The sequence below is a fragment of the Nomascus leucogenys genome, chromosome 5 (genome assembly GCF_006542625.1).
Source record: "Nomascus leucogenys isolate Asia chromosome 5, Asia_NLE_v1, whole genome shotgun sequence".
Lineage (NCBI taxonomy): Eukaryota > Metazoa > Chordata > Mammalia > Primates > Hylobatidae > Nomascus > Nomascus leucogenys.
Genome location: NC_044385.1, coordinates 44,340,111 through 44,363,394, shown reverse-complemented (window position 1 = coordinate 44,363,394; position 23,284 = coordinate 44,340,111). Strand labels below are relative to the sequence as shown.

At 41.6% G+C, this 23,284-nt stretch overlaps 1 protein-coding gene across 3 annotated transcripts in view; it reads left to right on the top strand.

Annotated features, from left to right (window-relative positions):
* Positions 1 to 23,284, top strand: part of JAK1 (Janus kinase 1) — a 245,296-nt gene that overhangs the window by 174,096 nt on the left and 47,916 nt on the right. For all 3 annotated transcript variants that reach the window (XM_030812953.1, XM_030812952.1, XM_030812954.1), the window contains exons 2-3: positions 17,258 to 17,340; positions 20,120 to 20,318. In XM_030812953.1, coding sequence (XP_030668813.1) covers positions 17,335 to 17,340; positions 20,120 to 20,318 — 205 coding nt within the window. In that variant the 5' untranslated portion in view covers positions 17,258 to 17,334. The remainder of the gene's footprint in view (positions 1 to 17,257; positions 17,341 to 20,119; positions 20,319 to 23,284) is intronic.

The window sequence follows — 23,284 nt, the reverse complement described above, 5'->3', positions numbered from 1 at the left end:
AGATAAAAGAGCTAAGGCTCAGAGATTTAGACACATGTCTAAGTTGACATACCTCCTGACTGAAAAGCCAGAATTAGGACCCTGGTATGTGATTCTAAACCTTGTGCACTTGCCCACTAGGCTTCCTGTCCTCTCATCAATACTAGTATCTTTCATTGTTTCATTTGTATTAGAAGCTCACCTTGAACAGGCTCAAAGAATTACACATTTCCAGGCTTCATTGTGTCCCTGCTCTGCTCCCTCTGTCCCCATGCCATGAGGGCTGCTTTCTTTACAGCTGATGTGCTAGCTAGGGTGAGTTTTGGAGCAGGTAATAAAAAGTTTACAGATTTTGGGCCAGGTGTGGTGGCTCACACCTGTAATCCCGGCACTTTGGGAGGCTGAGGTGGGCAGATCACCTGAGGTCAGGAGTTCGAGACCAGCATGGCCAACATGGTGAAACCCCATCTCTACTAAAAATGCAAAAATTAGCCAGGTGTGGTGGCGCATGCCTGTAATCCCAGCTACTTGGGAGGCTGGGGTGGGAGAATCGCTTGAACCTGGGAGGTGGAGATTGCAGTGAGCTGAGATTGCACCATTGCACTCCAGCCTGGGTGATAAGAGCAAAACTCTCTCTCTTTGTCCTCACCAACTGTGTTGGCAGCATCCATATTCCAGGCTGCAGATAGGAGAAGGAATTAAGAAAATGGGGCAAAGACCTTACAGTAGTCTCCAGGATAGAAGCTGCCACACAATACTTTTGCTTATATCCTGTTGGCCAAACTTACTCACATGATCGTTATCTTGCTGCAAAGGAAGCTGGCAATTGTAGTCACTATTGTGAGCATTCTTGTGCACAGCTAAAAATTACTGTTGAAGGAGAGGAAGGACAATGGCATACAATCAGCTGTCTCTTCCACCCCTGCGTATTGGGGTCTGGTGCCCATTCACTCCCCTCTTGTGACTTTTGGCTAGTAGCTAATCCTTTTCCCTGTCCTTACCTTCATCCTTTAACTCCATTCCTCCTATTATTTAAATGTTCTCAAGTCTCTTCCATCTTAACATGCTATAACACACACACACACACACACACACACACACACACGCAATCACAAATTCATGAGTAAAGGCACCGTGTCCCCAGTGCTCATGTTATATCCTCAGATCCTTGTGCAGGGCATAGTACATAGGGGTTTTTCAACAACTCTTTGTTGAGAGAGCAAATGGATGAGTGAGGGGTTGAAACATTTCCCTCTATCCTTTGTCTTCAGATTGACAGAGAGATGCTGCTTTCTGTCTTACATCTATGGCAAAAGTGACAGGACTGATGATTTTACTCCCTTTAGTGCTGAGGAGGCTGTTTGGGACCATGAAGTAGTTCTAGAAATGGATGGTGCTGAGAAGAGCACTAAAGGGAGTAAAATACACATCAGTTCTGGTTTTGTTGCTTACTAGCTACAATGACATTTGGCAAATTATGTAATGTCTGTGAGCCTCAGTTTCCTCATTTGAGGAAGTGAAGACTCCATTGACCTCACAATAATTAAATTAGAAAACTGTGGTAAAGAATACACCCCTGATAATAATATTTTGGCTTCTTATGGTGATTTTTAAGATTAAGGAGTATCATCATCCCTATTTTATTTCCCTAAAATAATATTTTAAAAAATGTAAATGCACTATACAATAGAGTATTATTTGGTCACAAAAAGAATGAAGCACTGGTGCATGCTACAGCATGGATCCCCTGAGGACATTGTGTAGGTGAAAGAAGCCAGACACACACATTATATGCTTCAATTTCTATGAAATGTCTAGACTAGGCTAATAGACCAGTTGCTAGGGGATGCGATAGGGGAGAATGGAGAGTGACATGGGGTTTCTTTTTGGGGTGATGAAATGTTCTGGAAGTAGATAGTGATAATGGTTGCACACTTTTGAGATTACACTAAAAACCACTGAACTGTGCACCTAAAAAATAAATTAAAAAATTTAAATGCCATTATAGGGCATTATAAGTAAGAGAATACTTTTAAAACTGTGTCTAAGTTTTGGTTCACAATTTGTCAATGATTCTTCTGTAACAGAAACCAACATCTGGTTGGTTTTTTGAGTTTTTTCACCTGCTGGCTGACCTGACTTGACATACTGTATTAGACTTTCTTTATCATTCCAGGCCTACGCAACTCTCAGCACACTGGGAAATCTCAGGGCATGGTGTTCCATTAGAAAGAAGAGTAAGCATGTGGGCTCATTCATGGGTACCACGATGGGAGAGAATACAAAATAAGAATTTAAATAATTCCTCACAATTCAGTTAGGCATGTAAACTACACATTTAATATTATAAAAGAGTTTTAGAAATGCACCTGGTCTATGGTGTCTGCATGGATTAGGTGAGTACTTCCAGAAGGAGGTGGGGATAGTCAGAGAAGGCATGCTGGAGAAGGAAATGTTTAAGCATTTGCCCCTTACACAGGCATTTATTGAATATCTGTCATGCCTTAGGCATTGTTATTTGGTGCTGTATGTACCCAGATAACAGCTGCAGTCCCTGTCCTCAGGGTGCTCAAAGACAACGAAGACAGATGATTCTACAGACTGTTAGGGAGCAGGATGTAAGTGCTACTCCAAAGGTAAGCACAGGACTCTCTGAATGCCTCACTTGGGAAATGGGAGAAGTCAGGGAAACCTTGATGGAGATGATTCCTGAGCTAGGAACTGAAGGATGAGTGGGGACAGCAAAGACTTGGAGGACAAAGTCGTGCTGGATTACAGGAACTGCAGGTAACTCAGTACGTTTGGAATTCAGGGCACAAATGGGGATGAGCCATGAGAGGTTGATTACAAGTAGCCTTGTAAGCCATGTCACCTAAGAAAGAAATAAAAGAGTTTTAGAGCATGATACCTTCCAGATTTGCAGTCTAGAAATAAGACTGGCTGCATTGTAGAGACTTGGAATAGAAGTGGATAAGAATGAAGGCAGAAACTTTCAGGAGATTGTTGCGGTAATTTGAGAGATAAGTGGATAGAGACAACAGAGTTAGAACAGAGACAACAGAGTTAGAATGATTAGGGCTTGCTCCCCAAGTGGATATGGTCGCAGTTCCTAGGACTCCAAGATCTCTGTCCACTTCACTGTCTCACTTCATGTCAGTCTGACCCCAGCCTGCCTTCTAAGTCTTGTTTTCTCTTCATGAAATGCTTAAGTCTTGTGCTTACTGTCCTCAGAACTGGCTTGGTGATTTAATGTCTGTTACCTTTGATTACACCTTTATCTTCACCTAGAATGGAGCTCATCTGTTCCCTTTACCTTCTTAGATCTCTGACTTATGAATCCTTTGGAATAATTCCATGCTAGAATGATCTCTTTGTCCTCTGAAGTCATAGCACTTAATATCTCTATCAGTCAATGACAAATAATTACATTTTGCCTTGTCACATCTCTTAATTGCTTTGAATTGCTAGTCAATCTTGAGCCATTGCAGCAGGTAGAGAGGTGAATTGGCTCTCCTGAATTCCTACTCCCAGCCCCAATTTCCTGTATAACCCGGGGGAATGACTTTTCTCCCCTCATTAGTGTAGTAACACATATTTGTTGCAGAACACTTAGAAAATCTTTAAAAGTGTGCAAAATGAAGTAACCACTGTCACAAGCACCTTGGAATACTCACAGGTAATTATTCTTGTAATGTCCTCCCCATCCATTTTGTCACCGTTTCTTTAGGATTACCTGTGTGTGTCTATGCATCATAGCTAGGATCATCCTATACGTGCTGTTTTTCAATTTGATTTTTTTCATTACCATATTGTAAGGTGTGTCAAAACATAGGAGAATCTTCAAGTCCAAATTGAAAGTGGAGCTAAATTGTCCTCAGGGAAAGTTTTACAGATGAGTATCCCTTATCTGAAATGCTTGAGACCAGACAATTTTCAGATTTCAGATTTTTGGGATTTTATAATATTAGCACTATGCTTACCCATTGAGCATCCCAAATCTGAAAATTCAAAATCCTCCAATGAGCATTTCCTTCAAGAAATGTTGGTGGTCAAAAAGTCATATTTTGGAGCATTTCAGACTTCAGAGTTTTTGATTTGGATTGCTAAGCCTTACCAAAAACTGAATAGTGACTATCTCTGGGAGGAGGGAGGGAACTTTGGCTTTTCAGTGATATCTTTCTATAATGTTGAATGTACGCATTTATGATGAGCCTAAATGATTTTTAGAGTTGTCACCTGTAGTTTATAGGTGACAGTAATTTATACTTCTACCTAATCCAGGCTTATATTTACATTTACAAAGAAGTATAACACCAACTTTACTGACTAGGTAGATAAACAATTTTAATTTACTGAAATTTCACCTTTTCACCATGATTATAGGTCCTTTTCCCTTTAGTTGTTTCCATTTCCTTTGCTGTCTAATGACTTGGATTTGAGTTCTAGGTAATAAATACATGTGATCTTTCACAAGTCACTTAGTGTTTCTAAGCTTTAGTTTGCTTATGAGTGAAATAAGAGGACTGATACTTCAAATTATTGTGAGGATTGAGATCAAGTATTGAAAGTGCTTTGTAAATTGTAAGAAGTATATAAATATTGATTTTTTATTGATTTTTATATTAGTCAATGGTCATGAGTAGTCAAGCCAACTTTGCTTTTTAAAAAATTCATTTGGAGAAAGACTAAAAAGGCAGAGGTGCCTTCATTAATATTTATTTTGGTGCAATGTGGGATCCATGAGATTTGGGTTTGTGCCACATTTCTGCTGCTAATTATTAGCTATATATACAGCTGAAATGCACTGAACAAGCACAGTTTTGGCCAGGCCCAGAAATGTTCAGGGGACACCTGGCTGGACATACATCAGAGAGCTTTGTGAGCTGATAAAGCATTCATGCAAGCTCCTGGAGACTGTTTAACTGGATGGCAGTAGAAGGAAACTATTTATGCAAATTTTGCTAACTGAAGTTCTCCCACACCCTTGAGTCCACATTTCACAGGCTTGTGAGATGAAAACTGGTCAAAATCAGGTTCTAATAATCTCTTTGTCATCTGCAGTCATGCCTGAGAAGGTCTGATATGGTCTTCTGAATCAATCAAGGGAAGGCAGAATTTCATCCAACATGACTTTTGTGCATTTGCTGTATTCAGCTCCCTGGAAACATAGGTGCCTTAAGTTTATCAGTTATCCAGAACACTGAATTCTAGATAATAGAGGAACAGGGCTGTGTAAACAACTCTACTGAGTAATAGATGGCCTCCTGGCCTCTGGTTTCTGACTCTGTATTCCCTTTTATCCAAGGACAAGATGTTACAAAAATAATTCAGAGTGACTCCCAAGGGCAGCCCCATGAACTTGCTCGTCCCTCTGACTGTGCTAGCAGAGGAGGATGAATCACCAGCAAAATGTTGACTCCCCCGGTGCTATTAGTGGATGTCCCAGCCAGACGCGACAACCAGGAAGACAAGCTTTGGGAAAGTTCTTTCTGACTCATTAACATCATGATTTACACAAGAAAACCTCTAGCTTCTCATTTTATTTTATTTTTTAAAGAAGTTTCCTTTTTGTGTGTGTGTATAGCGAGGTGGGACGAAAGTATGGATCCCTCAAATGAATATTCAAATTAGCTCTTACCCGTAGCAGTATTTGAACTGTTGGCTCAGTTAAATTTTATTGTTCTTTCTCAATGTACAGTGCCTATATATCCATCAAAGAATAGCTGATTCATTAAGAATCTTTAAAAAGAAGGATATTATTTTTACACAGTTGAATTTCAGATGTCCTATGCCCATGCCTTTCCCATCATTTCCTATGTGCGAGAGCCTCCACCCCACGTAGCAGCACACCTTCACATACTGGGGACTTTCTACTTTCTGAGGAATTCACATGAATCTGGGGATTTGGGTTCTCCTTGGGTAGTATCCCCTCAGAAGAAAATCCAGACTCCTTAGGGGGGCGTTTATAGCCTGGGCCCAGTTTTCCTCCTTACCTCATCTTTTTTAGTTCTACACAAACCTGTTTAGTCTTCAGTCAAGTGCCTTACCCGCCGGCTTTCCTCCTCCTCCTCCTCCTCCTCCTCCTCCGCCTCCTCCGCCTCCTCCACCTCCGCCTCCGCCTCCGCCTCCTCCTCCTCCTCCTCCTCCTCCTCCTCCTCCTCCTCCTCCTCCTCCTCCGCCTCCGCCGCTCCTCTTCCTCCTCTTTTTTTTTTTTTTTTTTTTGAGATGCAGTCTTGCTCTGTTGCCCAGGCTGGAGTGCAGTGGCGCAGCTCACTGCAACCTCCGCCTTCTGGTTCAAGCGATTCTCCTGCCTCAGCCTCCCAAGTAGCTGGGACTACAGGTGCACACCACCACACCTGGCTAATTTTTGTATTTTTAGTAGGGACAGGGTTTCACCATGTTGGCCAGGCTGGTCTCAAAGTCCTGACCTCAAGTGATCCACCCGCCTCGGCCTTCCAAGGTGCTGAGATTGCAGGCGTGAGCCATCGTGCCCTACCCCACCTTCCTTCTTTTGCTATTTCTTCATGTTTCCCTTATTTGGAATGTTGCCCTCACTCAGCTCCTGTTTTCATCCTGTTTGTATCCCACCTTCTTCGTAGTGATAGTAGTAGTATTGCATGCCTGCTGTGAGCCAGTTTTCCTACTGTGTTTATGTATATATTTTTCCAAGAGTTTAAAATAAGCCTGTAAAATAATTACGATTATTCTTATTTGCAAATGAGAAAACAGTCATAGAAAGTTAAAAATTATTCAAAGCCAGCTACTAAGTGGCAGGGCTGAGGTTTTCCTGAGCCTGAATATTCAATCCCACCATGCTGGTTTTCTGTGCCGTCCTCTGGATCCTATCAAACTCACCACACCAGCCTCACTCTCAGACCTTCTCCAGACGTGCTCTTTTCCTTTGGTCGGGTGTGTCCTGTGTTTGGCAATCAGTCATGTATTATTACCTTGCTATGTGCTTGGGTTGCTAATTCTTCTTTGGTGATATATCTTTTCTTGTTTTCTTTTCTTCTTACTGAGCTGTGCATTGCAGGCTTTACACAATGCATTTTTGTTGATTTTACTTAATTAATGATGTCCTGGAACAAGTGAGTTATTTCTCCTAGTTATTTTAGCCCAATTAGTCATTTACATCCTACCATAATATTTGCCTCCACTAATTGCTAAGTAGTCTTGCAAATTATCCTTCAGTCTTCTTTTTCTACACTTTTATTCCTGGGAAGGAAAGACAAAAGAAGCTCCGTGGCTGGCGTCTGTAGTGTATCCCATCCCCTGCAAAGAAACCAACAGAAAAATTAAGTGGAATGAAAGACCAGGCATTGCCACTAAATAGTTTGATACTTTGAAATGGATGCCAGTTTGGCTAAATTCAAGTGTTGTCTGTCAGACAAGGGCTATTTGTAAAAGAATTGTGAATGTAAGCATGCTCTGGACTGTGCTTCAAGGATGCAAAAAAGTGTCGTTGAGACTGCCTTCCTATGTGCAGAGTGGGAAAAGGAGCATTTATCTTGAGAAAGAATAACTGCATCTGATCACCCTTTTCAATTCATTGATAGGGAAATATAATTAAAGATTCCTAACCTATTTCAGGATACCCATCTACCATCTAAATCTCCAAGACCTGGATAGCTTCCCTGTTTCTGAGTAGTTCCCATTGATAGGCATACACTGAACTCTTCATTCACAATAACCATTGTTTCCATGAAATACTTTGAAAATTTTGCACAGTTGCAAGGTACACAGAATGGATTTTGAATTCTTTAGGTTGTATGAAGCATCCCTAGATGTGATCATGAACTTAGACACCTGGGATTGTGAGAATAAGTCATGCATAAGAAGAGTGGTTTGGCAGAATTTTAAAAATAGACCTTCCATGCTTTGTGGGTATAGTTTCTACATATTCTAGATCTTTGTGGTACCATTATATGGCTGTAGGAGGTAACCAACTGAAGAGCTTTCTGGGAGCAGAAGCTTATTGTGAAATGAAGACTGTGAATATGCATTGTATGGGTCTCAGTCCAGCTGTTTGTATTGAAACATCATAGGCTATACATTGTGAGAAAAGAGAAGTAATCTCGCGGTAACCAAAGAAGGTTGAGGTGAAATATGTCTCACTGTTTCATATTCAGCTGGGGAATGTCTCACTGTTTTATATTCACTTTCTTATATTTGCTGAAATAAAAACAAATATAAGGTAAATTTGATTAGTAGTAACCTTGTTGGGTCCTTTAAAATAGTGTTTTTCAAACTGTAGTCTGTTAATCTACTGGACTGTGAAATCTGTTTTGTGGGTCTTGTTTAGCATTTAAAAATGTATTAAATATAAGAAAATATAGAATAGAAGGTAGAGGGAGTGGCACATAGTAAGGATCAATATCTTTTTGTGAAACTCGTATGTCATATACACACATGTATACTATAAAATATATTTTTCACGGTGGATCATGGTCAAAAAAGACTGAAAAGCTGTTTTAAGCATGGCTGTCAGCATAGGTTCCTAGGATACCAGACAGTGATGTGTAACCCTAACTGGATTCTTGGCTGAATGCTAGGGGAAACTGGGGCAGACTGGGGAGGAGTGAGAGGTGGCACAGTGGCTCCGGAGGCGCCGTGGTGACCTGCCGATCCTGCTCTGCGCTGATGCTGCTGCTGCCTTGGTGAAAACTAAGTGCATTACTCATTATGCGGGTAGGGTTCGCTGAGAGCTCTGCCAGCAGTTTAAGATTGGAGTCTTTGTTGGCAGGGCAGTTTCAAAGCTGAACATAAAAACTGGTTACGGTGTTTTGGTTGAGGGGGCCAAGTGTAGGGGGGCCATATAGGGAAAGATTTTTCTTGAGATTTCCTGTTTTTTTTTTTTTTTTTTTGAGACGTAGTCTTGCTCTGACGCCTAGGCTGGAGTGCAGCGGCATGATCTCTGCTCTCTGCAACCTCCGCCTCCCGGGTTCAAGCGATTACCCTGCCTCAGCCTCCTGAATAGCTGGGATTACAGGCACCCACCACCACGCCCAGCTAACTTTTTTGTTTTTTGTTTTTTGTTTTTTTTAGTAGAGACAGGGTTTCACCATATTGGCCAGACTGGTTTCAAACTCCTGACCTCAAGTGATCTGCCCGCCTTGGCGTCCCAAAGTGCTGAGATTACAGGCGTGAGCCACTGTGCCTGGCCTCATTTTATTTTCTCTCCTAACTTACATTTTGAGGCAATAGCTGAGTAATTTTGGTGCATAGACTAGAATGGACATTTGCCATTTGGGGGGTTGTCCAACATCTGAACCCCCTTTGTTTCTAGAGTGGTCTCCCATTGTTGCTATGGAAGCTGAAGGAGGTGCAGACACATAACTGAGGGCAAACTAGGTTCAACCTCTTCGATTCCTCCTCCTCAGGACTTTGAATCTGGAGGGAGTGGTGCAAACATACAGAGGTGGCTTGAGATCATTCATGGAAGCAGCAGAGTTGGGAGTCCAGTCCTGGTGATGGCTGGTGACTGGGGGAGGCTGTGCGAGCAGTGGTGTCCTTATCAGCCTGTTCCTCTGTCCTTCTGTCTTTCCCTTAAACTCATTTTACCCTTAGGTAAGCAGAGCTGGTTTCTGTTGGTTGTACCCAAGAACACTGAGTGGATATAGGAACCATGTTAGATTGGTGTCTGCCCTAAATGAACTTAGTATGTGACAGGTGAGAGGAAGTAGGTGAATGCTTGGTAGACACAAATAGTAAAATTTAGCAAGGGGTGGAAGGATTCAGGGTTGTTTTCCTGTGTATTCCTTTAAATTATGGGTAACTTCAAGCTTTGTCAGATGGCTTGTCAGCAGGAGATTCTATGTCTTTACATTGTGACATTTTGGAAATACATGTTAATAAAAAATGAACTGTGTTAGGTGCAGTACAAAATGGTTTCAAACTTATAAGTTAGGGTTTGTTTTGTTTCTTTTTTCAGTTTTAAGCTTTTAAAAAGCCTTGCGTATACTCACAGAAAACTGATTTCCTAATGGGTGTGAGCATTTTATTTTAGCATTAAGAGATTTAGGGAAATCTTGAATCATCATCACAACAACCCTGTAAAGTAGATACTTCTATTATTCTGAGGAAACAAACTCAACAGAGGTTAAGAAACTGGCCTAAGGTCTCAGACAGTGGGTGTTAGAGCTGGGATCTGGACCCAGGTTAGGGTGACTCCAAGAGCAGGCTTTTAACTGCTTCTATAAGGAACTTTGGAGGGCATCCAATACTTTTTCAGTATGCAGGGTTTGAGCTTGGAGAGGTTGAGAGGCTTGCTCAAGACCAGGCAGGTCCTAGTGGATCTGGGCTGGAACATGGGCCTTTTTCTGATTGGTGGGAAGAAGCTCCCGCACAAGCTCTGTTCCTATTGCACCCTCCCCTCCTTTCCTTGCTGTCTGCCTTTTTCCTGCATGATTCTTCCTGTCTGCATACTCTTTCCTGCACAATTGTGCTTGTGATTTTCCTTCTTCCTGGCCTTTTTTTTTTTTTTTTTAAAGAACAGCTGTACCTTTCCTCTCTCTTTTTCAGTCTTCTCCATTTCTGAAAACTGAGAGCAGATTCCTCTCTCCTTGATTCCCTCTCAGCCCAAAGCATGGCCCTTGTGCCCTCTCTTTTTGACTCCCATGGTTCTCAATGTCTGTCTCTCAGCATGCCCTCACAGCCTCTTCCCTGGGGTTCCCATGTATATGTTAGTCTTGCCAGCTGTCAGTAGACTGTAAGATTTTTGGCATGCTCAGATGTATTTGTGTTACTTCTTTGGATTCCCCTGAAGTCCCACACCTTGCCCAAGGCAGAGTGGTAAACGGAAAGGGGAGTGAGGCTAGAGCTGAGAAATGTGTTTGAGACCTATCTCACCTCTCACTGGCCGGTTGACCGCGGGAACGCCTTAGCTGAGTCTTCTCATCTGAAGGGGCTGTGAAACTGGAATGTGGTTATAGATGTGAAAGCCCTTTTTAAGCCATAAAGTGCTATATAAATGCAAGGTTTATTGTGATGGCACAAGTGCTTCAGAAGTATTTTTGGGATAAATGATTAAAAAGCACATATTATGGCTGGGTGAGGTGGTTCATGCCTGTCATCTTAACAATTTGGGAGGCTGAGATGGGAGGATTGCTTGAGCCCAGGACTATGAGACCACCTTGGGCACCATAGTGAGACCCCTTTTCCAAAAACAACAACAAAAATTAACTGAATGTGGTGGTGTGCACCTGTTACCCCACCTTCTTGGGAGGCTGAGGCAGGAGGTTCACTTGAACCCAGGAGGTCAAGGCTGCAGTGAACCATGATTGTGCCACTGTATTCCAGCCTGGGTGACAGAGCGAGACTCCATTCCCCTCCATCCCCCCAAAAAAAGCACATACTATGAAGACAAGCCATTCTCCCCACCCCGCCATGTTCTGAGTGTCCATTTGTGCCAGCAAGTCTTTGACCCTGGGGGAAGGATATGGATGGCTTCACTAAATCTTATATTCATTGCTCTTTAATAAGGTTATGGATGTATTAGTGGTAATTAGTTTAAAAGAAGAAAAAGTTTTTTAGAAAAGGAAAAGTAACAAAGTCTCTTGGTACAATGTGGCTTTTAGGAAGACACTGACTGACTTTAAGCAAAGTACTGTATTTACTTTTATCAGAAACTGTCTCTCACTGAATGCAGGCTCCTTGGGAGCAGTGCGAAGCACTGAACCATTGAGCTGGCATTGATTATTTAATCATCCCTAGTTTATTGTAAATGAAGCAGCACTTACGGTTCTGGGGTATTCCTGGAATTGCTGCTATAGTTAGAAGTGAGTTATTCTGTGTGGCAGGAGTGGCATATAGAAAAGCCATAATTCTGACTTCCTGACAGGAAAAATAGCAGATTTTTTATTTATATGATGTCGTCCTTTTGGCTGGAATCCATCAGCTTTACAGCATCTTGTGATGCTTTCATCAGAACTGTTATTCCACGTCTCCGCATAGCAGTGGGGTCCCAGTAGCAATAGATACAAGTCATTTTCCGTGGCTCTATGGGTGTGAAGCCACTGGCAGTTTCCCTGGCCTGTTGTGTAGGTTAGGCTGTTAGGAGGCTCCTGTCCATGTGTTGCTAGGACTTTCCTCTCACACTGCGGCAGTGGTGCCAGGGCAGAGCATTAGTAGTGGGCAGGAACACAGGGAAGGCTGGGGCCCTGCAGTGATTTTTTTAAATGACAGTCCTTTCAGTCTACAGAAGGAAGAGTGTTGGAGTAAGATCAGTCTCCTGGGTGGTTGTTAGACTATGAAAAGTACCAAAAAACCAGAGAAGACAGTGGTGTAGGTGATGGGGACAGTTTAGAGCAGTTCTTCCCCACTGTGGCAAGAGCAGAGTCCTTAGAATCAGGAGTCACGTGTTTGACTCCTGGCACTCTTGCTGATTAGCCTAAAACCTGTCATGCTTTTTATGAGAATTAACTGCAAGTACCTAACTCCAGGCTCAAGATATTGAAATGCTTAGTAGATATTGTTTCTTTTTTTTCCTTGACTGGAACTGTATATTTCATCAAGCTGTAATCAATTTAACAAATTATGGTCAAAATATGAGTGCTTACTGCATGCTAAACTCTGTTAGGCATTTTACATGCATTGACTGACTTAACTCTTAATAGCCCAGTGAGGTAAATGCTATTTTTATCTCCCCACTTACACCAAGAACATTGAGGGTTAGGGATATTAACTAACTTGCCTAAGATTACAACAGCTAGTCGGTGGAGACGTCAGAATTCAAACCCAGGTTGCAATGACTCCAGCCCGTGCTCTTAACTGCTTTGCTGTGTCATCTGAGCTTTATGAAATGGGGCTTTGATTTGTAACTAGGCTTTTGCTCAGAATCCCTATTTAGACTTTGCTCTTCGAAGCAGATTCATAGCCCACTTTAGTCCTCTGCCATAAAGACTATTTTATATTGCGTCAGTACCTTTTTGTACACTTAGACATCTATAGCCTCTTGCAAAAAGGGCATTGTAGGTACTTGATGGAGAGTTTTTGTAAGTTTTGTTTGTTTGTTTGTTTTTAAAAAGAGACAATGTCTTGCCATATTGCCCAGGCTGGAATCAAACTCCTGGGGCTTAAGCAGTCCTCCTGCCTCAACTTCTCATTGAAAGATATTTTTAATCGTTTCACCAACCATCTAGGCAGGATGTTTCCTCTTAGGTTAATGGGTAGGGAAACTGGCTCAGATGAAAATGACTTGCTCATGGTCACACTTGCTAGTATAGAGTCAGTGGGAACCTGCACACCTTGGATTACTGCGCTTTTTTTCATTGCATAATGTTGCTTACTTTGTACCTTCATCTTTCATTTACAGCTGTTACTGAACATACTTCTTGATTACCTAATTTGTGCTGAGGATAAAGCACTAAACTTCCTGTAGTTTTCATTGTTGTGTTAGGTTTCCTTACCAACGTTAAGACTGGTGCCTGCTGAAATAGTTTATTACGGCTTAAGATTTTTAGTCTTAAAATTTCGTAAAATATTAAGAAGCTGATTTCAGGGCATTTTCTAAATTACATATTTTTCTTTCAATTTTTCTGAGTTCATACCTTAATTCATAAACATTTTATTTGCATTTTCTACTTCAGAAATCAAAAGGTTTGATTCCTTTAAGGCAAACACAAAGTAATTCATTGTAGGTGTGATGGTTTCTTTGGTGAAAATAATCAGATATCCATAGTATTCTAATTCTTGTCATTGAGTTTCACTGTCAACCAGTCTGTTTTTAACGGAAAAAATCTGGCAGTGGCCCTTGGCCAAAGCGGCCTCATTCTCATGATCATATTTATGAACATTAAAATAGTCTATTTTTATTTCTTTGTCCACTAGCCAAAATGTATGTTCTTCCCTTGCACAGATACCAGTCTTTCAAAAGATGCCCTTAAAAATTTAAGAGAGTTCCAATTTTTTCAGACAGATTTCCGGAATTTTGCATCTTGGAAAAATTTGTGACATTTTATCTATTGCAGTGAGGCTTTGTTCCCACCCACAGAATTGTGTCTTGTTTCTTTTATTTTTTCCCTCGTTGAGAATGTGTCAGATATACTTGTCTTTTTTCATAAGACTGTGGTAAACTAAAGCAATTTGAGTAACCCACAAAATTTCCCTGATTTTTTTTTTCATGTAAAACAGCACCTACAAACTTGAGCTACAAAAGTAATCCTCTGTCACCAAAAGAAAGGTATTTTCTTTCAAATCCTTGACAATTTTATAAATAAATTAGGGTGGAAGAATTCACTGCTATCATCAAAAACCTTCTGATTACTCATCCTGGTCCTTCCTGTTTTCTAAACGTCTTTATATTCATTTGAGTTGGGAATTGAACCCAGTGAATCATGTTCTTTTTAAAGGGTATTTTGTGATTGCTCCTGGTGAATCTTTGTAGCATTGATGATTTTTCCTTTTGTATATTGCAGCAAGAAACTTGAATTTATTTCTTGGAATTATCCAAAGTGTTTATTAATATAAACTGATCTTGCTCCTTTTCTACCTGCTCTAAAAATAATCAGCTAGATCACATTGTCTGGTTTATTTTAGAAGAAATATTATTTGGATGAAGCCATTACACAAATGCTGTAGCACACACACACAAAAACCACTTGTCATCCTGAATGAGGACAGTTGTCATTTCATATAAAGTGGATCAGCAGCCTTAGGTTTAAAGTGCTTAGAACAGTGCCTCCCATGTCTTCTAAGTGCTTTGTGGGTGTTTTCTATTTTTATCATCAGAATGGCAATTCCCTGAGAGTAGAGATTTTGTTGTTATTGAATCGGCATTCAAAAGCATCATAGTTAATGCATATTGTCTTGAAATTCTGTTGCTGCTCTTGTTTTCTCAAAGAGTTTAATCTCTAGGCTAAGCATCACAAATCTATACCATTTTACTGTCCTGTTCAATAATACTGGAGGTCAGTTTGAAGATTAGGTATAATGTGATTGCAATGTAGTATTGCTTGCAGAAGAGACAGAATGATTGGAAAACCAAACTCTCCTTGATAATTGGTTTTTGTAGAATTCTAGTTCTAGAAGAATCTTAGTGATTTTAGTCGGATCCTTGAATCTTACATGAGGCTAAGAGAAGTTCCATGACTCCTAAGTTGAAGTAACACATGGTCTGATGGTGCATATTAAAAAACTTTTTAAGTTCTGGCCAGATGCAGTGGCTCACGCGTGTAATCCCAGCACTTTGGGAGGCTGAGGTGGGCGGATCACGAGGTCAAGAGATCGAGACCATCCTGGCCAACATGGTGAAACCCCATCTCTACTAAAAATACAAAAATTAGCTGGACGTAGTGGTGCATGCTTGTAGTCCCGGCTACTCGGGAGGCTGAGGCATGAGAATCACTTGAACCTGAGAGGCAGAGGTTGCAGTGAGCCGAGATCATGCCACTGCCCTCCAGCCTGGTGACAGAGTGAGACTTAGGCTCAAACAAAAAACAACAACAACAACAACAGAAAAACACCTTCGTAAGTTCTAAAAAGGTTTATATGGTAGCCCTTCTGAATGGATCCTGGGCCTGGTGGAACTTACAGGTCTCTTCCTGTCCTAAAGCTCTGAGTTGTGATCCTTTCCGGGTTTGAGGCATGCTTTTCAGTACTCCCCTCTGGTCAGTTTTCACTGATCCTTGGCAGCTGGTAACGGTGTGCTGTGGGGAAACCTGGGGTAGACAGGCTCCAGACATGCAGTTAGCAAGCACTGCCTATGGACTGGCAAGTGCTGTTGGGTGCCCAAGTGTAAAAAGGAGTATTGTGAGGTTTTCCTGTTCAAGCAACGGGAGAGACAAGCCTAGCTCCTTTCTGCTATAGGACCTTTTCCCCACCCATGCTGATCCTTTTGCTGAGACTGCTATCTCCCTGTTGGCTTCATGCCCCACCTCCCTGGACATCCATTGCATCATAACTCAATGTCCCTTCCCTCCTGAGCCCCAGACCAGATCACATTCCCTCTATTTTATGTTCTCTACTTTTCCTTCATAGCATTTTAGCTCTTTGTAATGACCTCTTTCTGTACATCTTAGTTTGATTCCATTCTTTCTATTGACTGTAAGCTCCATGTAGGCAGGGACCGTATTGCTCTTGTCCTTTGAATTAGCTTAGTTTCTGCAGAGCTGTTTGAAAATACTTGTTGGAAGAGTGAATCTCTGAAGTGTAGCATCTGAAGTCCTGCTTCTGAGCAGAAGCAAGGCATTAGCATGTAGCTAGTTTCTAATTGCTGTTCTGAGGCAGGGCAGGGTGTTTATTCACATAATTAAAACAATTGATTATATTAATTTTTAAAAAACTTTTGTGCAATGATTTTAATCTTGTTAAAATTGGCCATACCAAAATAGCCAAATCAAAGTCATCACAATCAAATTCATACTTGTCTCCCCTGCCAGGCTTTCCATCATTACTTTTACTTAAGTCTTAGCCACTGCAGAAAGCCTTCCCAAGCCAGCCCTTGCCAGTGTTAGTCACCAGAGCTAACAACATCCTGACGCACTCACACTATCGATTTTAGGTTGCTTTTGTGTTTCCATTTGTGCTGTCTCCAACCTTCTATTGTAAGTAAGGCCCTGTGGGGATGATGGCCTCATGGCCTGAGAGGTAACCCATCTCCCTCTCCCCCTTCGCTGCTACCCTGTAATGCCTGGGGCTGTGCTCTTCCTAAAACTGGATTCTGATAAAATGTGTTGAGTGGCCAGACAGAAAACTGAGGTGATAATCACTATTAACTTGAGAACCAATTTTGAATCACCAAGGTTGGTAGCTTATTATTTGCAAAAATAATTTGATTCTACTGTTAAGGAATTTGTGAGGAGCAATAAGGAAAGCTGTTAAAATAATACAAAGCTGTGTGTGTGTGTGTGTGTGTGTGTGTGTGTGTGTAGACAAGGTTGGGGGAGGGTAATTCTAGAAGGAATGAGAAATTAAAGTGCACGTTTTTGGATGTCCTAAACTATTGTTCACAGAATCAGGAGAGGGGCTGTTGATGGAAAAAGCACACAGTCTTCATTTACATTGGACAGGACACTCCATGTCAGGAAGCAAAAATCCCTGGCTTCCTTTCTTGATGCAGTGAAGTTAGTATCCTCTTTGATGTTTGCACCCTAAGATGTCTCTCTGTCCTCTTGATGTCCTAGGCCATTTTTGTTTGTTTGTTTTGTTTTTTTTCCTTCTTCCTCCCAAATGCTTTTTCTTGCCTGCTTATGGTTTGGGCTGCGTCCTTAATGAAAATGCCCTCTTATTTTCAGATGCAATTACCTCTGCCACTGATTTATTTATGTATTTTTGTCTTTAGCGCTTCTCTGAAGTATCTTTGGAAAGTAGAGAAGAAAATCCAGTCTGCTTCTTGGGGAACACTGGACAGCTGAATAAATGCAGGTATGTAGATTTGCATATTTTTAAAAAAGGAAAATATCTGGCTTTAAAAAAATTGATGAGACCGTGTTCTTGAGGCTGTAGGGCTATTGGTGCTATTGCCTTTAATTTTTTAAAATTGATGTATTTATTCATTCCCAATGTTGAGTATGCTGGTTAAAAAAAAATCTCAAGTACAAAAGTATAGGAGGTACAGAGTAAAAGTTAAACTTCCCTTATAATCTCTCCCAGATGTTCGCCACTGTTAAGGATTTATTGTATGTTCTTCCAGATTTTAGTATGCATGTGCATAATCATATTATACATGTTGTGCATATGCATGATCATACTATCCATATTATGCTTTTTTCATTTTGCAGAATGTCCTATGCATCTTTCTGTGTTGATTCACATACGGCTTTGTGTTATCCTTTTGACAGCCACATAGTAGTCCTGCCTGTTTTGTTTAGTGAGTCCTCTCCTACTGGACATTGTCATTTGGATTTTTTCTTATTTCTTTTTTTTTTTTTGAGACGGAGTCTTGCTCCGTCACCAGGTTGGAGTGCAGTGGTGCGATCTCGGCACACTGCAACCTCCGCTTTCCCAGGTTCAAGCAATTCTCCTGCCTCAGCCTCCTGAGTAGGTGAGATTACAGGTGCATGCCACCATGCCCAGCTAATTTTTCTATTTTTAGTAGAGACGGGGTTTCACCATGTTGGTCAGGCTGGTCTCGATCTCTTGACCTCGTGATCTGCCCACCTCAGCCTCCCAAAATGCTGGGATTACAGGCGTGAGCCGCTGCGCCTGGCCGATTTTTTCTTATTTCAAACAATGTGACATCCTGTGAATATATAATTACATGCATTTGCCTGTTTATTTCCTTAGAGTTAAAGGGTACAACACTGTCTTTGGATTCTTCCCCTGTCACGTCTATAAAGACTCTCAAGGACAAAGGTTTATCTTACATTATGAAGCAGGCTTTTAGCTACTCTGTTTTCCATCACAATTTTTCAATGTGGAATGGGGTTAGGGGTTCAGTGCTGGGTTTTCAAGTGGTATTGCTTGTTGATCTGAATTTCAAGGTTCATTATGAACTAACTGTTTCAGGCTGGTTTCCAGAAGATTCTGGTCTTCAGATTTATTTGGAAATTGAACAGTTAAAATTGAATACCTCTCCGTTTGTAGCATTGGGGCATATCTGGTTAATGTCCCTTTTTTCAGAATCTCTCCTCACCAGGGGAGCTAATAGACCAAGCAAATGAATTTGGTGAAGAGAACTGTGACTGCTGTCTGCCCTGTATGACTTTTCTTGTTTGGAGGAGCCTCCTTGGGTCATTCTGCAAGCACCCGTTATGTGTAAGCCTCTGTGCTTCTTACGGATATAGAGAAAAATGACTCAGTTCTTAAGGAACTCACAGCATGTGCGTAAGATGCTTAAATTTCCTGTGGCTAGTGCAGTGGGATAAGTTTAGGAGCAAGAAGCGAGGGCCTTAGGGAATGGGATGGAGGTTCAGAGATGGCTTTCTGCAGGAGGCGATATCTGAGCTGAATTCTAAAGAAAGGTGAAGTTTGCCATGCAAGGGATAAGGTAGAAAGATATTCCTGTAGAGGAATCAGTGTGAGTGAAGGCAGGAGGGTGAGAAACAGCACTGGGTAGGGGAGGATACGGTAACACTGACAGCCTTGTGGGTTTCAAGCATGAAGCAAGAAGCTCAGAGTGACAGAAGATAAGGCGAGGAAGGCTGGCTGGCCAGATGATGGTGCGGGGCTCTGTTTCAGAGTCTCAGAATTGCTCTGTAGATTAATGGGAAGCCCTCGGAGGATCTGATATGTGTTACGGAGAAATTACTTTAGGGGTTTAAGTAAAGATTGGCTTGCCAGACAGGAAGAAAGTAGTAGGAGTGTGGGGTCAGCAAATTAGTTTGTAGCCCATTGATACTGGGCAAGAAGAAGAAAGAATATGTAGGGCTTTCCCTCGTCTTTCCTCCTTTCTGGCTTTGCCCAGGGCTAAGTTGCTGAGGTTGGTTCTTTGGCTCTAGTTGCTCTCCCTTTGGAGGGTGCTTATGTGAATTACTTACTTACAAGCTTCTCACCAGGGTTTTCTAACTGTTCCAAAGAAAGGCTTCCTCCTGCCCTCCTGCTGCTGCGTCAAGGTCCTGCTGCTCCTCCTGGGGTGACAGGAACCAGGCTCCATTCATTAATTGTTATGGCCCTTCCATGTGACTTATGAACATGAGTTGGTCATCATTTTGTTTTCAGTGTCTCAGGTGGGGATGTGGAGATAAGATATGGTTCATGCCCTCACCATGCATGCTTGCTTTTTCACGGGAGATGGACATGAAATTAAGACGCTGATTCTTGCCGTAAGTCTGTTCAAAGCTTATGTGATTCCAATAGAAACAGCAGCAGAATTAGTAACTAATAATCAGTACTTTAACATCGTTTGTTCCAGAATGGGCTACATTTTTCAATTACAACTTGGGTGCAAATGGAGAAAATAAATTCAGGCCATGTCTAAAATTATTCTGATTTTTGAAAATATGGTCTGACCATATTTTCAAAAATGCATAATTAATAAATTACAATTCATTAATTTGTATGCATAATTAATTATTTTCCATGGTTTCATCTGTTATAAGATCTCACATGTTTGGTTTCCAGGAAGGGAAGGGGCAGGGGAGAGGTACGTATCCAATACCAACACCAAATGTTTCTGCTTTTTTACCTTCAGAACACTCCCTTTTGCCATAAGAACTTTGAGCACATAGAGTGACCACATAGTCTTGTTTTCCTTCCACAACAGTATCTAAATATAAAAGAGGACTGCAATGCCATGGCTTTCTGTGCTAAAATGAGGAGCTCCAAGAAGACTGAGGTGAACCTGGAGGCCCCTGAGCCAGGGGTGGAAGTGATCTTCTATCTGTCGGACAGGGAGCCCCTCCAGCTGGGCAGTGGAGAGTACACAGCAGAGGAACTGTGCATCAAGGCTGCACAGGCATGCCGTGAGTACTGGCAGCTGCCCAGGGCTGGGGGTTTCACCAGCACACTAGTTCAGAAGAAGATCTGGGGGGTCTCTGCCCCTTGTAGCGCTGCTGAGCAGAAAGAGTTGTGGACTCTGGAGTCAGAGGTTCCTCCCTGCCTCTGCCACTGCCACTTGCACGTGACCTTAGGCCAGCGATTCTAATTCTGAGGGTTTCGCTTTTCACTTTCTTCATCTGCAGAGTGGCTTCTTTCTGCTCTGTCACTAATGAACTATAAGATACCAGGGGATGACGCTAGACTTCTGTGGATCCAGGCTCAGTTCTCATTTCCCCACATCTGTACAATTGGAATAATATCAGCACTAGATGAGGTGCTACGTAAAGCACCTGGGACTAAGTCCCTGCTCAGCAAGTAGCATATCTCAATATCTTAATAATTATTCGAAACTTCTCCTAAAAAGTTTGACCCCTCCTTCTGCTGCCATGACTGCCCGCCCATGCATGGTGCTGAATTGAAGTGAGAAGCTGAGTGTTGCTTTGTGGCTTAGTCAAGTTCCCAAGTTGTGAAAAGGACGAGGCTCTCAACAACACAAGCTTTTTTTTCTGCTTTCAAGGGAGAGTTGTCTTAAAGTTAGCCTGTTGCCCTCAGAAGGTGGGAAACCAAAGTCCCTTTCATCCTTTGAACTTGAGGGCATTGGCAGTTTTTGCTTGCCTAATTTTAAATGACAAGTTAAATCATAGAAATTAAAAGTTAAATCACAGATCTAATCCACTTGGATTGTGGTGATGGTTGTACAACTCAGTAAATACACTAGACTCTGTTGAATTGTATACTTAAAAATTGGTGAATTTTATAATATGTAAATTGTATCTCAAAGCTGTTTTAAAAAGTTTCGATCAACTCGTTTTATGATGATGAAGTAGCCATTTATGATGCCATACAGCCTGATCCCTACTTTACTCATCCCACCTTTAACCCTCAGAACAACTCTGAGGGGATAGGATGGTTATTTTAAGAATTGCTTATCTTGTTAGTAATACAGCTTGTTTAGAAAACCTACCTTCTTTCTGATATTTGTCTTTCTGCCTAAAATCTTCACACACCAGAGTTTCAGGAAAAGGGGAGAGGCTCATGGTATAGGGAAGAGCGTAGTAGGCTCTTACTGACTAAACCTGACACAGAATAAAATGGGCTGAGGTGTATAGATTATTAGTGGGAAAAATCCAGTAATATTATGAAGTTATTTTGACTAGGCTGCAACGTGTACAAATAACCATCTTCAGACAGCAGCTTCAAGTGTGTTTGTAATTATCAGAACACCTGGATGTAAATCAGTGCTTCTAAAGTATTTTTTTAAGGCTTTGTTTTTTTGTTTTCTCCCTTTCCCCTTGAGACTTGGTTTATATTGTTTATTCTCTTCGTCAGGCTTCTTGCCATCAGCACAGCAGGTATAAACCTCACGCAGTTTGTAAGCAAGGGTCATTTTTGCAGAGTCATTGGGCTGCCGTTAATGAGGGACCAAGGAGCTGCTGGGGAAGAGATGAGAGGAGAGAGCCTGTGAGTCTGAGGATGGACACAGTCGCTGGACCTCCTATAACTCTGGGCTTAGGGTCAGCCAGTTTGGGGTGTCGGTTTCCGGCCTACCTTATAGAAAATGAGTGGTGTCTCTTCTGTAACTGGCTCAACAGAATGTTGCAGAAACTCATCAATTTCAGAAATACATACTGAATGCCACAGGTTCTTGTAGCTCTCACTGTTACTACAGAAAGTGATGTTTGAGGGCAGTATTGTTTTCTTTCGTGTTTTTCACCTCTGTGGGGTAAAGTTTTGTTCTTTTAGTTCTCATTGCTTCACCCCCTCAGTAGCTGTGTCTTGGTTTGATTCTCAGCTCTGCATTTTACTAGATGAGTAACCTTGAATCATACTAAATCTCAGAAGACCACAGATTCTTCATCTGCAAAATGGTCAAAACAGTATTTACCTCATTAGATATCAGGAGGATTAAAGGGTAATACATTTTTTTTATTTTAAAATTTTAATATTTTTTAGAGATGGGGTCTTGCTCTGTCCCCTAGACTGGAGTGCAGTGGTTCCATCATAGCTCACTATAACTGTGACCTCCTGGGCTCAAAAGGTCCTCCAGTCTTAGCCTCCCAAGTAACTATGATTACAGGCATGTGCCACCATGCCTGGCTCATTTTTATTATTTATGGAGGTCTTGATATGTTGCCCAGGCTGGTGTCGAACTCTTGACCTCAAGTGATCCTCCTGCTTTAGCCTCCCGAAGTTTTGGGATTACAGGTGTGAGCCACCACACTCAGCCAAAAAATAATTCAGTTATTTATTTATTTGTTTGTTTGAGACAGAGTCTTTCTCTGTCACCCGGGAGTGCAGTGGCACAATCTTGGCTCACTGCTACCTTCGCCTCCCAGGTTCAAGTGATTCTCCTGCCTCAGCCTCCGGAGTAGCTGGGATTACAGGTGCACACCACCACGCCCGGCTACAGGGCTTCACCATGTTGGCCAGGCTGGTCTCGAACTCCTGATTTCAAGCGATCTGCCCGCCTGGGCCTCCCACAGTGCTGAGAATATTATAGGCCTGAGCCACCACGCCCAGGCAAGATAATAAATTTAGAGTCTGTTAGCCTGATGCCTGACACTTAGCCCTCAGTAAGTGTTAGTATTATTGTTTTACTACTCAATACTTTTATGTAAAGAGATATGTCTTTCATCTTTCTGTTTATGGGTAGTAATACTGTTAGAATCAGACCTGTGTTAGAATTACAGACAGTTCCATGATTAAAATAAGTTGCACTTCAGATATGTAAGTGTTGGTGCACATTCAAATATGGATTTGCATAAAGGCTGGGTTTCCAGCCCAGTCCACAAAAGCCACTTTATGAATGAAAATCTGTAGCATATTTGAATTATTTGTCCTAATAATACTGAATCCAAAAGCCATTTGCCTATGTTCCCAAGGAAAACTT